The sequence below is a fragment of the Leuciscus leuciscus genome, assembly GCF_965113295.1.
Source record: "Leuciscus leuciscus genome assembly, chromosome: 16".
Taxonomy (NCBI): Eukaryota; Metazoa; Chordata; class Actinopteri; order Cypriniformes; family Leuciscidae; genus Leuciscus; species Leuciscus leuciscus.
The window spans coordinates 20,798,178-20,814,424 of NC_138740.1; the positions used below are offsets into that span (position 1 = coordinate 20,798,178).

A 16,247-nucleotide genomic window follows, 5' to 3' on the forward strand; every position below is an offset into this window, starting at 1 on the left:
ACTGAAATATGATCTAACAGCAGACATAAACAGTGAGGAGAACACGTGCTGGTATTTTGATGAGATAATATGGAATATTTGACCATAACTTTGTCTAACACGAGCATCTGTTTGATTGGGTTAATTTATCATTTTTGTAAAAACACAAAGGTTCATTGTGTAATTGTCTGCATGTTTGAAGAGCACTATAAGTGCTCTGTTTTTCAAACAGAGAGGCATACTGTAAGTGAGCATAAGTTAGAGCGTAACACTCAGAATGAAGCTCCTCCCATCCAGTCTCAGATATCATGTAAACACTTCAGAGCACATTGTGTCCATGGCTCATTAAGGACACATAGTTCTGAGCGGTGCATAGTTTGTGTCTTACAAGCAGACACAAACATTTTCTTCTTTTTGGTTTAACAATAAACTGTGGCTTCTTATCAATAATACATCATGTCATCATTCCTTAGTATGTGTTAATGAACTCAGAGAAGATGTGAGAGTATAAAAACTTGAGAACAAAAGAGCATAAGTGCTAATTTGCACTTTCCTTGATCATCTCTCCAGAAATCAATCAAGCATCCTGGAAGGGACTAAGCCAATCAATATTACACAAACCCTTGAGTGAATATACAGTAGGCTAAGTGTGAGAAGAAAAAAAATGAGTTCAACAAAACTAACTTAAACCACCTGGTTTGTGGTGCAGCAGTTAGAGCTTTATTAACAGGATAACCTTTTCCAAATGCCAAGACACTTTTTGACCATGCCCGTTTGAGTCAGCATGCTGTGCCCTCATTCCTTTCCAGGCAAGTATTCACAGCACCAATTCTTGGATTGTAGCCTGTGAGAATATATAGGCCTTGCTTCATGATCATATCATGATGGTTACGCATGACCAGCATGAGACATCTGAAATACTCTGAAATGTAGGCATACTAACCAAATAAAGTGCTTAAAAAAAAAAAAAAATGTGTGAATCAGTGCAGATGAAGAAATGATTGGTGTAAAACAACAACTATTTTCCACACATTTCTACATGACATACAAATGTATTTATCGGCAGGCACACTGTTTTGGGAAGTGTTCTGTATGTATCTCCGCCCCCTGGTGTTCATGTGAGAAGTGTGCGCTCTTCCAGACCTTGACAGTTTTTGCAGACAATTTGTACTAAGATTTTAACTATACACTTATTAAAGCATGATACTCAAATGAAAATATTCACTTCTTCAGAGACCCTATTGCTTTAATTAAGGATTTAAGAATAATATGCTGATATTGTAATAGAATTTTAATTATTTATTAATTATTTCAAACTTTGAGTTTCATTTGCTAGTGCTATTAATATAATTGTTTGTAATACAATGCTATCCTTAAGCCCTATTTTGTGATTTATTAAAAAACAGCAGGCAATGATAATACACCGTGTGCAAAATGGTTAAAATGTATGTATTTGTGCTTTATTATGTTTTGCGCAATGTGAAGTCAAGTTCTCCAAAAGATCATACATTTGCCTGAGCACTGGTAATGAAAGAGCATTACAAGATAAGCAGTACTTTTATATTAGTAATTTGTAGTGATATTGAATTTTTGGCAAATGCTCCAAAATGCTGAGAATAATCTGTGATAATAAAATAGAAATGTACTTCAAAGTTAAGTTATTTCAATATTCAAGAAATTTAAAAAACTAGTTTAAACCAGCTCAACTGAGAGGGAATCGGACACTTTTAAGCTTGGCCAAAACAAAAAATACTGAATTTTTCGTGTAATATATATTTTTTAAATAAATTTGAACAACGATAAAATAGTAATAATAATAATAATAGACATTGAGGAGAACATTTATTATTATCCTTCAGTTTTTGCTGCTTGGAAATATTGTGGTTTTGGTAACGGCGAAAACGCATATTTGCTATGTGTAAAGGTTTTTTAATAAAATAAAAACCCTTTCTTTGATTTCCACCATACAGCCGGAGCCACCAGGGGTCAGTGTCTCTTTGAACAGCAGCTTCATATGAGCGGAAGTGACGATGTTCGTTCTAAAGGCGGGATCAGGAAGCGTCGCTGTGTGAGTTATTTTGGGCGCATTGAGTCTGCGAATAGCGCGGCGTCTGCGGATGAGGATCGACATTTCTCGATAAAAGTGTCCAGGTATGATGTAAAATATGGTGCAGCCTCAAATTCCTTTATATACACTGTTTATACTGTTGCGTTGGCCACTTTGATTGTTTTTATGTTTAATTGAGAGTTTAATGTCAGCTGTCGTTGTGTAGCGCTGAACGCGAAGAAATGAGGCGGGACCCCCATTCCCCCAAACGTGTAAATTGAGAAAATTCACTCTTATGAACTGCTTATTTTCATCGTCATGTATTAATGAACTATTATCTCTCCGTCGCGTTATTTACGGTTTTATAAAATTCGCCGTGGTTGTGTAGTTTTCACTTTCATTTTCCCAGTAGTTCAGTAGCTCGCCTTCACTTTCCATTATCAGTGTCCGGTGACGTTACAATATAATACACGAGGATTTTATGAAGTGCTCATATCTGTCTGGTAGGAAATACGCTTATTTGTCAAAAATATAGATTTTTAAGGTAAGATAGGGACATTTGCATATTAACAATAGTTAAAACTTATTACAAAGTATGACATCTGGAGTTGAGTTGGTGTTTTTCTTTCTTTGTTTTAATACATTCAGTGTGTAGTATTTTCTTTAGACTTGTGTACAGTTAGTTTTGGGGTATTCTTATGAAATCATGCCTTTTAACATAAATATTATCTTGTTTCTCCTCTTTAAGCCATTGAAGAAAGTAAACCTGAGTTCCCACAACCCTCCCTAATACAAATCAACCATGTCGTCGACATCACAAAAACACAAGGACTTTGTGGCCGAACCCATGGGGGAGAAGTCCGTGAATGCACTAGCAGGAATTGGGGAAGTTCTTGGAAAAAGATTGGAAGATAAAGGCTTCGACAAGGTGAGATTTACCAAGATGTTTCATATTTACTGTAGTCGGCCCTATGTTCATTAAATTTACACTACTTTTTTCTTTTTTTCTCTCTTCCTTACAGGCATATGTTGTCCTAGGACAGTTTTTGGTTCTGAGGAAAGATGAGGAGTTGTTTCGGGAATGGTTGAAGGATACATGTGGAGCCAACACTAAACAGCAAGGCGACTGTTATGGCTGTCTGCGAGAGTGGTGTGACTCATTCCTGTAGTTGACTCTTCTGTTGTTATACTTTAATTTCCCCCCTTGTATCTGAATACATTTACCTCACTATAATAATTAGACTTTTCTGACATCATTTTTTGGATGTATCAATATTAAATCTTGGTCCAGAATTGTAGGAACACTAGAATGTCTCTAGATGGGTACACTTGTTAGATCACTGGTCCTTTTTTGTGTTCAAACATTGACACTGGATCTTTAGTTTTCACAGAATAACGCAAATTATCCAAAAATCCGTTCATCATGCAGTTCGGTTCCAGACTACATATGTGCAGTAGAGAAAATACATATTCACTGGGTGCAACACAGATCCCACTTTGTTTATTATGATGCCGTTTGCAGGTTTTAACTGATGTCCAAAATGTGGCACACTGCTAATTAGTTTAAGGTTTATGAACTTGTCACTGTTCTCTAATATGTATTACCCAAAGGATCCTGTGCATAATGATGCCATATGGTTTTTAATGCTCCCCAACCCCAAAATTGCCTTAATAAAAATATGGATTTGTTTTAACCGTGCATGTGTACCTGAAGATGCGTGGGCTGAATCATTCTGTGTAGTGTAGCCACTAAACTCTCGTCTTGGTTGACATCTGCTGCCTTGATGTTTAAAATGCTGTCTGAATGAAACTGATACATGTTTTCATGGCTTTAAGACCATTTTTTAACTTTTGTGTTTTGCATCTTAGTTCTTTTGGAATAAAATCTCAAAAGTTATAATTAATAGGGTGTGTTGTGAGTGTGTGGAATGAAAAACATTTTAATCCAGCTAAACGTGCTGTTACAAAGTGGAAGTACCTGTTCGAGTTTTTGTTTCATCGAGAGGCATTTGTTTAACTTTAGTTTTTTTTAAAACACGTTTAAATGATTTTTTAAAACTGTTCTTTCAAGTGTCTTGTAGTAAAAACATAATATTGTGAAATTACAAATACATTTTTTGATCTACTTTATTCCTGTGATGGCAAAGCTGAATTTTCAGCATCATTACTCCAGTCTTCAGTGTCACATGATCCTTCAGAAATCATTCTAATATGCTCATTTAGTTCTCTAGAAACATTTATATTATCAAAGTTGAAAATTGTTGTGCTGCTTAATATTTTTGTGGAAACCATGATAAAAAAAATTAGGATTCTTCAGTCACTTGATTTTTCAATAAAATCTGTCATCGCAGAAAAGTATTAATTTCTTTAAAATATTACTGTAGTGTTAATTTTTCTCCTAAATCTCAATAAGCGATGAACATACGTGTGATGTTTAAAAGTTTTATTCATTCCTTCATTGGATTCTGCAATATTTGAATTCATTACTTTGGACCACAAGTATTTGACAGATGTTCTCGACATTTTTCTTCACCAGTTCATCTTATGAACTAAGATGATAATCTTTTGAACTATTAGAGACTAGATACCCCTTGTTCAGGTGGCCAGGAAAAATTTAATTGTTTTTAGGACAAATATCATTTTACAAACCCCTTTAGGAGTGCTATGTACTGTAGGTATTAGCATTCGCACTTTTCTCACAATGATCTAAACTTTAAAAGCTCTACCAGTTAACCAGAATTGTCTACCAGCATACATTGCCACCTCAAACAAAACATAAAAAAAAAATCAAAATATACATACAGAATTAGTAAATCACCATAGTAAACTATGTGAAGACCGCAATGAATGTTTCGAATATAATAAAATTTGAAATTGAAATATTCAGACCCACACCTATTTCCCTTTTGATTAAAAAACTGTGTGCTTGCATATGTATGTATCAGTGTGTCATGATCTAATCCATTTGCATTGATCTTGATGTTATTTTGTCCCCTTAATGAAAGGAACAGGGTTTCCCAGAAAGAAAGAAAGAAAAAAAAACAGGAGGATAAAAATATCTTCACAAACATGATTTTCTAAATTTTGGGGTTCTGAAATTTAGAAACCACTTTGCATTTATTGAACCTTATTTTGGGAATTATTTTGCTGTGTGGTGTCTTGTCGAGTGTTGTGTTGTGTGATGTGCGTAAATGATCATTATTTTTTGAATGAGACTAATCCTGCCCGTCCTGTGTCCTGCTCAGAGGAGAGCACAGAAGAACTTTTTCTCCCTGAACGGGTTTTCTGAAGTGGGCACAGGGGTGATGAGAGGGTCCTCGATCGCATGGGCATCACAGTAGGCCATCAAGTCTGCTGCTGCCTTTGACACCTAAGAATACAGGATGGATTATCAGTGGCCAATTTAAAAGCACACGGACAGCAATTGATTTTCAAGCAAGAAACCTCAAGTGAATAGGGTAAAAAAATGAAGTAATAGATATCACCATAATTCCCCAGTTGATCAATAACAGTACATTAAGACAATTGTTTTGTATCACTGGTTTATATAAAATGTTGTCTAAATATGCAAATAAGCCATAATCTAATTAAATCCACACTCAAGTCTGAACATTGTATAAAGCCAAGTTCAAAATTCATTCCAGTTTAATTTTGTCAACATATTAGGGTTAAAGTTTATTTCAGAGGAGGTTTTGGATATCTCTTTTTATCACTCCATAAATCAGAAAATACTGTCAACAGACAGAAAAATAAATTTTCACCAAAAATTATATATGAACAACAATCCCTCTGGAGTGTTGGGCGTTACGCATTATCAGTTACATGAGTTATGTAATCAGATTACTTTTTTTAAGTAACTAAAGTAACGCATTACTTTTAAATTTACAAGAAAATATCAGTTACTTTTTCAAATAAATAATCCAAGTTACTTGTTTTCCTATACATAGACTGACACCTCTCCTGTCCCCATGTTGAGAGAAATCATGAGTAAGTGCAGAGACGTTGTTTGCGCTGTGTAAACATGATGGTTTTTGTAGACTAAAGGTGAGCAATTAACTCATCTCCCATGCACAAAAATAGATTCAGTATTCCTTAAAATGAATAAAAACAGTGAAATGCAAACTTGCTAACAATTAGAAAACTAACAATTAGATGTTAAATTACACAATATACTTTATGTATTTAATCTCACTTTAGTAACCAATGTATTTGCTGCTGACCTTTGATTATCCAATTCAACCATACTAATAGGCAAAAATGACTTTAGATAAACATCATGTTTGCGTTCCATTTTTATTTTTATTGCTGAAGTAAGAGTGTTGAACTTTCTTCTGCAATCCAGAATGGCAGCATGCAGCTGAAAGGTGTGTTTGAGCTGCACCCTCTACTGTACAGACGTGAATTTGCATTTCCTTCAGCCTGAGGCTTATTCATTTCACTTTTGGTGTGAAAGGGCCTTTACATTTGTCAAATACAGAACTTTGTTTTTGTTATTAAAAAACAAAACAAGCCCAGCCTACACAAGAAAAAGTAATGCAAAAGTAACATAACGCATTACTTTCCATAAAAAGTAAACAAGTAACGCAATTAGTCACTTTGTTGGGGTTGTGCATTGTTGTCGTGCATTACTTTTAAAAGTAACTTTCCCCAACACACCCTCTGTAAAAACCTTCTGAATATATAGCTCTGGAACTGGAAGTTTGGTGTATGTAAGTGCTACTAAAGTGGAGATTTCTGGTTCAATGCAGGAGAAAAAACTAATTTTGAGAAAACAGCCTTTAAAGATATGTATTGTAATTGAAAACTACAGACACAAATAAAGTGTAATAAAATAAACGCTCAAAATGTGTATTATGGATTTTTTTTTCCACTGTAGTCTGAGATAAGAAATGTTATGGAAGCAAAATAGCCCAAAATCAATTGACCAGTGCATGAAAAAACAATTGTAAATGATGAATAACTACACTTTAATACTTTAATATATACACTGCAGTTTCATTTCTGGGCTAAAACAGCATTTTAGGTCAAATAGAACTGTATGAGTGAAATGCAAGGTTGAGGTCAACGCTTAAAGACTGTTGAATGCTTCAAATTGTACTTGTAGGACACACTTTACCGTGGGATTGTAGAAATAGGTCATACCTATTAACCTGATTCCAGATCTTTGATCACATCTGATACAAATTAGTCTGCTACGTACAGGCTGGTATAAAAAGGCACATTCATAGGCATGCAGGATTACCACTGATCTGATTCTTGCTTGCCACATTTCCCGGTTGTTTTTGCATGAAAACCCTCACCTTGATTCGACAAAAACTGGCTTCAATCTTCAGCTGTTCCACCAGCTTCCTGGCCTGACCGACGCTCATGGTGCTGTTCACAGCGGTGTCTCCTTTCATCCTGCCACATACACCCACAAAATTACACAGACGTCAATGCAAAATCTCTTTGAAAATACAAAAACGCACATGAGGCATCTGTTCATTTTGTTTAAGAAGTTCATTATCATATAAGCCATCCAACAAAAGTATATTTTTTAATGATACGCCGATATGAAAATTTTGCCAGATACCGATAATTCTGTATATTTGAAAGCGCATAACCGATACATTTTCCGATAAACCTAAATCTGAATTTTTATATAATGTTTGAAAGCCTGATTACAAAAATAAGTCCCCTATAAAATAAGCACACAATTATAATGATCTCATTGTAATTTTACGTAGCCTAAATGACAGGCTTGCATGTTGCACTTAACCTTATTTTCCTTTTTTTAAGTGATTCCAATCACATTTCAAAGCAATTCAAAAACATCATGGCGAACAGTGTGCATCTGAAAGGTCTCAGCTAAAGTCAATAATCCATTATTTATCTGCTATAAGATATCGGCCAAATTTTATTATCGCGCCGATAACGATAACATTAAAATGAACATATATCGACCGATACCGATATATGCATCCCTAATATTTTTGCCATCCTAATCTGCTAACATTCATGTACTATTAATACAGAGAATTAGGGGATACATTATGTACAGATTCTGTGGTAATAAGGTCCCATTCATTAACATTAATTGATGCTTTAACTAACAATGAACAAAACATTTGTTATTTATTAACCCTTGTTAACATTATAAAAAAATAAAAAAAACTGTTCACTGTTCAGCTCAGGTCACTTACAACTAATGTTGTTATCTAATGTTTACAAATGAAACCCTACTGTAAAGTGTTACTGATTCTGTTGATAGTGCACAGTCTCTACTCTCTAATGGAAGCATCTTCCTGCGGTCCAGGACTCTCATACCCTCTCATTCACTTCCTGTCTTTCCTCTCTTGGTATCATTTACTACTGCTTTGCTAAAAGCTCCTGCCCTAGAAAACCAAAACCTCACCTTGGAATGCAATAATCTGATAGCAACACATTTCATCATCCTGAAACCCTTCATTTCCAGGTGATGGTCAGAAGTCATTTTTTAAATAGATTTAGAGCTATTCATAATCATCAAATATCAATATATCCACCTAAAATGGTCTGCATTAATGATTTTGAAAATAGGATTTCAGCAGTGTATTGGGGGATGCCAGCCCCATTTTCCACATAGGATATGCTTACAGGGATCCATCACCACAAGGAATATACCATATTATTCTGAGCAATAGCACACAAAAACCAGCCGTTTTGAATGTTATCTGATTAAATGTATACATTTAGGCATCTGTAGAGTGGAAATCACATGTTGCAGACAGAAAAGGGAATACAAGAAAAAGAAACTAGGCCAGATATATAAATGACAATCACTGATGCTCAAACAGATATCAGTAGGCTAATCATTTGGAAGACCCTTAAATATGATGTGGAAAAAAATATGCAATGTGTTTAAATTGATCAAATGAAATTAAAGCAATGCATTTTAAAAGGATCTAAAGAAGAATGGAGAGTGAACGGAGAGCAAGAAGCATAAAAAAAGACCACAGAGTGTATTCGTCTATTTTTGTCATTCTGGGCCCTTTTTTTTTTTTTACCCCTTTCCCCCTTTCACTCTATTTCTTACCCTTGCTGAATTCCTCTTGTGGTGATTTCTCTCCCTCCTCTTCTTTCTTATTCCTTCTCTCTCTCTCTCTATCTGCCCGTGCTGTTGCTTTCAGTGCAGCCGGACCGCACCCTCATACACAGTGTGGATGCTACCCAGTTCTGTACAGTCCAGTGCACTGCAATTCTGCTACAATGAACACCACTCTCTTGGTACATACATAAAACGCCCCTCTGCAGTGAGTGGAATGTGCCAACCAGGAGGAGGGGGGCCCTATTGGAATGATTTATTCTGTGGGGCGGCTCATACCACCTTTCCAGCAGCATGGGGTGGTGGAAGGGGGGGAGGAAAATGCAACGATGAAAATCAGTGTATGAAGAATTAAATCTAGTAAGATGCATTTATATTGCCAAAATTATCATTAAATATTTGATAGCATGAAATGCTTATTTTGTTCATTGCCGGTGATGCTGCTAAACCTCCGGAATAAGTGAGCCTTCCCTCTGCTCTGTTACCATGGGAACTGCTGCAGTCTCAGCCTCTTTTTGTCTTGTACTGTGGCACCATTTTGACTCGGTGGTCTGTCCCACCCTGGTTAAGATCTTATAGCCCCCACCATCACTCCACCCTCCCACCTCCCACTGCATTCATTCTAATGTCACATTCACATTGTTGCAAATCTGCCCCCTAGTTTCCTCCCGAGAAATGAGAATAATGTTATCTGAAATATTTGGTGGAGAAAGAAAGAATAAAGGGAGATTGGTGTTCAACAATAATCAATTTATGATGATTTTTATTCTGTTTTTTGATGGTTGATAAAAATCTGGTTAAAAAAAAAATCATATCAGTCTTCATGTTGGCTTTAAAGCTAGGCTACATTAAGAAAAAAAATGTAATACCATTTTCAACAAACATTAATAGTTTGGGACAGACGGAGCCGAAGATGATGATAATGATGATGATGATTTTTATTATTTCTATTATTAGCCTATTATTATAACGTAATATACAAAGACATAACACAAAAATAAACAACACATTTAATTCAATTTAGGGTGTTTAGGTGTTTTCAAGTCATTTATGAATTGTATTTTTCTAAAATGTGTGTCACGTCATTGACCCTTTTCCTATTATTTAGGTAAAGATAGATATGTATTTAAAGTCTAAATGAATAAAAATCACCAAAAAAATTAGATAATGTTTTTTATTTGGGATTTTACTTTTCTGTAACAATTCGCAGCACTAAGCAAACCAACGCTGACACGCAAACGCATCGGACAGTTGTACTTTGTACCTCGTCGGTTGCCGTACATATGTTTCTGTCACACCAGCAGGGGCGCAACTGAGTTACACTGAAGGCTGTTTTTCACTGATCTATAGATAGTAGATGACAACCGAATATTTTTGTTTTTGATTACATTTCATTTGGAGATCATTTCCTCTGCCATGAAATGCATAAATTAAGCGTCACGCTAGCACATAACAGATCGAAAGGAAGAGAGGGGTCGGTCCACTGGAGTTGTTCATCAGTTTATTCTGAAGCGTAGTTATTTGTTTTGTCCATGGCGTGTTTTTTAATCAAAGAAGGTGAGTTTGCCGGGTTTTTTTTCAATGTAATGTACTTAACGTTAGCTGTCAAGACAGTGAAACTGCGAAATGGAGTCAACAGTTAGGGTACAGTCGTATGTAAAGAACGTGCTGAAGTGACACTACACATATTATTTCCTATTTTACTGGATTATTGTTTTGTTCAATTCGAGTCAGGCTGTCAAAGGTACAAAAATACATCATGCAGCACTAATTGCAGGCAATTCCACAGAGGAAGAGAATAGAGAAAGTTAGGTGTGTGTGTATTTGTTTTCTTGGGTGTGTATAAATTGAGTCTTGTTTTATGATTCATCCTGGATTAGTTGTCGTGTTTTCATCCTAAAAATGATAAATGGTGCTAATTATTATTATTTTGTATAGTTATAATTACTTTTCAATTATAATATATTCAATGTGTTTTTTATTCTGACTTTTTTTTCTCTTATTCCTTCTTTTTTAGGGCACCCTATGACTTCATTGACAGTAACAGACGAACGGTGGGAAAGTAAATTGAAGAAACTGGCACATCATACCTTCAGTCACAGAACAACAAATAGATCCAAATACGACTTTCTGAATACATGTTAATTTTCTACTTTTGTCATCAATACATTTTAACCCACTGTATTTTCAAACCATTAATTCTCTCTGTAGAAAACAAGCATTATTAGATGTAGTGATGCAGACGGGACATATTATTGGATAGTGTGTGAGGTGGTTTGAATGAGTAAAGCGGGACAGACGCCTTTGTCAGCAGTGGGAGGACTGTTGGGCAGACACCGTGAGACTAGAGGACCTTCATCTGGACGAGAAACTGAAGGACTGCTGGCTATGGGTGCAGCGATGGGACCGTTACTGCTTTGGCTCCAGGATGTGGCAGCGGTGACCCTGCTTAGAGCTCGCAGGACGCTTCTAAGAGTCGCCATTCTTTCGTGTGTCCTGGTGCTTCTCCTCTGGATCTCCATCTTCCTGTATGGAAGCTTCTACTATTCCTACATGCCCAGCGTGAGCTTCTCCACACCAGTTCACTACTACTACAGGTACAGACCGGTACAGACACATAAGGGCCGATCAGGAATATTCTGGTCTAGTTTTGACAACAGGCTGTTTGCGCACGACTGAGTCCTTAATTAGTATGGTCCAATGAACAAATACTGTTAGAGGCATTACTAGAGTTCGTAATGCATTGTGGTTGATTCCTCTCTCCTTCATTTCACTCTTAACAGGACAGATTGCGACGCTTCAGATTCAGTCCTCTGTTCTTTCCCCACGGCTAACATCTCGCTCTTGAAGAATGGAAGAGACCAGGTACATCTGAGTCCCACTAAAAGTGACATAATTTAAGGGCCACATTTAAAAGCCACATTTAAAAATGTATGAATGTCAATATGTTTTGGGGGATACACCACCAAAGCACGACTGAAGTTGCTCCTGAAAAATAAATGAGTTATTTTTAGTAGAAAAGGGCCTCACCTATCATCTGTTCAATTTATAGACATGTTTTTACAGGGTTTGCCTAAATGACCCTTTAAAGCTTTGCTGTTTACATTATGTAACAAGCCCATTAATGATGCACAAGAAAAAATATAATACTTGTATGTTAAATTATTAATATTACTGGTTGAGAATAAAAATGGATTTTCTGTCATATTTACAGCTAATTTTATTTGCTTCACTCTTTCTCTTAGGTGATGATGTCCGGTCAGGCCTACAGGATCTCTCTGGAGCTGGAAATGCCTGAATCTCCTATTAACGAACAGATTGGCATGTTCATGGTCAAAATGTCCTGCTATACCACTGATGGGACAGTCGTTCAATCGGTGGTCCGCTCCGTGAGTGAAGACCGCTCACCCAAAATTCTCTGTTGTTTATTCTGTATGGATAATTGGGCTGATTTATACGATTTTGCGAGTCAGTTGTTGCTAAACATAAGTGTAGTTTTCCAAGTCGTGCATCAAATAGGCTATATTATGGGTTTTATTTAGCTTAAAAGTAATAACCAAATCAACCATTTTAAATTCTAGAAGTGAATTTAGGCATTAAAATGGACAGTATGATTGATATTTTCTTGAGATTACATTTAATAGCATTATTCAATTATTTAGGTTTTTTAATTATTTGTGGTAACTTTAAGTGAGCTTTAGATGATGGTAAATATAATCTAAATATAAAAATAGGGGAAATAAGCATGAACATTTAAATATCCTATATATAGTCGGTATACACTACTTCCTTTTTCTTGCAACATGTACTTCCTGCAATCATTTTGTCCTGTTGTCTGAAATCATTGGGGTTGTGTCTTGCGAGTAACAATGTAAAGATAGGAGAAATGAGCCTGCGCAATTAAATATCCTATATCAGTCTGTATACACTTAAAGACGTTCATGAAAGGACCCATTAAACGTATTCAAAAGTGACAGTAAAGACATTTGTAATGTTGCAAAAGATTTATATTTTAAATAAATGCTGTTATTTCTATTCATCAAAGAATCCTGAAAAAAATGTAGCACCATTTCTACAAAAGTATTATTCAGCACAACTGTTTTTTTTCTCTTCTTTTAGCAGCAAATCAGCATATTAGAATGATTTCTGAAGGATCGTGTGACACTAAAGTTCATGGGCGTTTTTTATATTGTAATGACAGTCATTAATTGGCCGTTTGACTCATAATTACTTGTTCCCTGTTTGTTCTCATCAGACGATGCTTCACTACCGTTCATACCTGCTGCGGACCATGAGCACGCTGCTGTTTTCGCCCCTCCTGCTCACAGGTGTGTCTGAGCAGAAACAGCTCATCGAAGTGGAGCTCTTCCCAGATTTCAAATCGGACCTTGTAAGTTTGGAAAGTATGAACAAGACTGACAGAATTGTCATTAAAAGAAATTCAGACAAAAGGCATTCATTATATTGATCTGTCCTTCACAGTACCAACCTGCCATCGGTGCTGTGATCGAGATTCAGTCTCGCAGGGTCCAGATTTATTCTGCCCAGCTCAGGATCCATGCCTACTTCACTGGCATTAGGTATTTGACTTTGTTTGGTGGTATCAGTTTATTTGATGGTTCATGTTCCATCAAATGATGCTTCTACCTTATCATCCTGTAATGTTATTCCCTCTTGCAACAGATACCTCCTGTATAATTTCCCCGTGATGTCTGCAATCGTTGGGGTGGCGAGTAACTTCACCTTCCTCAGCGTCATTGTGCTCTTCAGTTACCTGCAATTCATCTGGGGAGGGCTGTATCCCCCCGAGCAGGTCAGAGTGAGGGTAAGATCATCTCTCTGCCTAATCTATTCAACCTTCATCCTATCACACTTCCATTGGATGCATTCCAGATGTCTGTTTGCATACATAGGTGATGATGGGAGACTCAACACGTCTTCAGCAGAGGAGGGAAGAAGCACGTAAACGCATGCACTCATCCTCCAGCACTCCTAGTAAGAACACCGTTCGGTTCACAGCCGCACACACCTGATCACATCAATCGAACAGATCAGTAACTAATACACCATTCTTTGCCTGTCCCCCAGTCATTACGTATGGAAGAGACGCCAGTGAGCTGCCAGATTCACCACAACAACCCAAACAAACAGTTCGAAACAAAGGTAAACGTTAAAAGGGAAATGTGATGAATGTAGATTTTTGTAATCCATTCTTTGCATAAAATTAATTCTATGCAGTGATCAAGTCACTGATGAATCATGCTAATCATGTTTGTTTGTGCAGGTGATTTGGACACTCCTAGTGTGATCGGGACAGAAGAACTGAATCAGCTGCAAGAAGATGAAGCTGGTAAAAATATTAACTTAAAGCATATGAGTAAGATACACTGCCTTTCAAAAGTTTGGGGTTGGTCATATTTTTTTAATGCTTTTGAACAAAGTTTCTTATGCTTACCGAGGCTATGTTTATTTGATCAAAAATACAGTAAAAACAGTAATATTGTGAAATATTATTACAATGTCATATAACAATTTTCGGTAACACTTTATTTTACAGTGTCCTTGTTACATATGTTACATGTACTTACCATAGTATTAACAGTAAATTATACATAATTACATGCAACTAACCCTCAACCAAAACCCTAATCCTACCCTAACCCTATAGTAAGTGCATGTAGTTGCTTAATATTACTCAGTACTTAAATATATAATTACACTGTAACAATGACACCTTAAAATAAAGTATAACCCAATTTTCTCCTTTAATATATATTAAAATGCAATTTATTCCTGTGATGGCAGATCTGAGTTTTCAGCATCATTACACCAGTCTTCAGTCACATGATCCTTTAGAAATAATTCTGATTTGCTGCTCAAGAAACATTTCTTATGATTATCAAAGAACAGCATTTATTTAAAATGTAAATCTTTTCTAATATTAATGTTTTACTTTTGATTAATTTAATGTATTCTTGCTGAATAAAAGCATTTATTTAAATTAAAAGCATAAAAATGAATGTAGTTTTTTGCAAGTCCATTCTCATTGGTTATTGGTTAATGTTTCTGCCATCAGCTCAGGACTCCTCTACCGATGAAGCTCCCATTTTCCTCGAGGCTCCTCGTATTGCAGAGACCAATTTGAGTGAGGAGGACCCAGATCAAGAGCAGAGGGCAGCAGGAATAGGCAATGGGACTCAAGAAGAAGAAACAGCCCAACCACAGTCCTCAGACAACAGCATTAGACAAAGGCATGGACCCTGGATGAGGCTCTGAGCTCCGAACTCTGGAGTAACCACATACGCACATGCATTCTGTTACATTAGAACACCTCCTTTGACTCGTAGCTAGCACATTTGAGACATTCCTTTTGCAATGCAATGAGTATTACCATAAGAATTTTTCTGATGCGTTTGGAAACCAGTTTACCTCATGGTGCTGATGTGAAGCTCACCAGAATTTCATGCTCTGCTGCTTTTGTTTTCCTTTACCTGAATACTTCCTATAGGACTTAAAAGTCACCTCTAGAGTCCTGCCATGCTTTAATGTGTCATTGCTGAGGTCTGTGGTTCTGTTACAACAGTTTTGCATGTAGAGGGTAACTGAGTGGGTAAAATACGTCAGCATTTCCATTTTATTCATATTTCTTTACATTCCTCTGCACTGTGATTGTCATACAAAATATTTAATGTGGCTTTGCACTTCTGTTTTACCTCTGTGGATATTAAAAGTTATTTTGTTTCCCCACTTTCAATTATTTTAATGCTAAAGTTGAAAATGCAAAACATATTTTAAGAGAACCATGTTACATATTATGGAAAATAAGTAGAGGACACAGAAGTGTTTTTTATATATATATTATTATTATTACTGTTACTATATACAACAATATTCCAACTCTACATGGAATACTAATACTACTATATAAGGATATAGGGTTTTTAAAATATTTATTTCATTAAATTATATTAGTGGTTTATGCCTATTTGTCCATTGTCATCAAAGATTCACTATTATATCTGCTTTATTCATTTGCGTAGCAAATTTAAGCATATCAGTAGCTTATTATGGAATAGAAGAATGTTAATATTTTGCTCTATATTTCTTTGATGTTTGTTGTGTTTATTTAATAAATCGGAGATTTAAAGCAATTGTTTC

The 16,247-nt window shown here is 36.0% G+C and overlaps 3 protein-coding genes across 4 annotated transcripts; 2 read left to right on the forward strand and 1 right to left on the reverse strand.

Annotated features, from left to right (window-relative positions):
• Positions 1 to 1,979: 1,979 nt before the first annotated feature.
• On the forward strand, positions 1,980 to 3,725 carry banf1 (barrier to autointegration nuclear assembly factor 1). Its single transcript, XM_082142152.1, has 3 exons — positions 1,980 to 2,130; positions 2,775 to 2,954; positions 3,049 to 3,725. The coding sequence occupies exons 2-3, from the start codon at positions 2,829 to 2,831 to the stop codon at positions 3,193 to 3,195; spliced, it is 273 nt and encodes a 90-aa protein (XP_081998278.1). The 5' UTR covers positions 1,980 to 2,130; positions 2,775 to 2,828; the 3' UTR covers positions 3,196 to 3,725.
• Positions 3,527 to 9,253, reverse strand: gng3 (guanine nucleotide binding protein (G protein), gamma 3). The gene is made up of 3 exons (XM_082142153.1): positions 9,081 to 9,253; positions 7,327 to 7,426; positions 3,527 to 5,396 (listed from the first exon to the last, which is right to left on the reverse strand). The coding sequence occupies exons 2-3, from the start codon at positions 7,423 to 7,425 to the stop codon at positions 5,268 to 5,270; spliced, it is 228 nt and encodes a 75-aa protein (XP_081998279.1). The 5' UTR covers position 7,426; positions 9,081 to 9,253; the 3' UTR covers positions 3,527 to 5,267.
• Positions 9,254 to 10,404: 1,151 nt separating this feature from the next.
• On the forward strand, positions 10,405 to 16,240 carry bscl2 (BSCL2 lipid droplet biogenesis associated, seipin). 2 transcript variants are annotated; one of them, XM_082139986.1, is made up of 11 exons: positions 10,405 to 10,646; positions 11,107 to 11,686; positions 11,873 to 11,954; positions 12,335 to 12,478; positions 13,345 to 13,479; positions 13,572 to 13,669; positions 13,773 to 13,902; positions 14,003 to 14,084; positions 14,178 to 14,252; positions 14,374 to 14,439; positions 15,166 to 16,240. In XM_082139986.1, exons 2-11 carry the CDS (start codon positions 11,370 to 11,372, stop codon positions 15,363 to 15,365), a joined length of 1,329 nt encoding a protein of 442 aa, XP_081996112.1. In that variant the 5' UTR covers positions 10,405 to 10,646; positions 11,107 to 11,369; the 3' UTR covers positions 15,366 to 16,240. The 2 variants fall into 2 exon arrangements, with proteins under 2 accessions (XP_081996112.1, XP_081996111.1); XM_082139985.1 differs by having other exon boundaries at positions 10,406 to 10,646; positions 13,773 to 13,914.
• Positions 16,241 to 16,247: the final 7 nt, after the last annotated feature.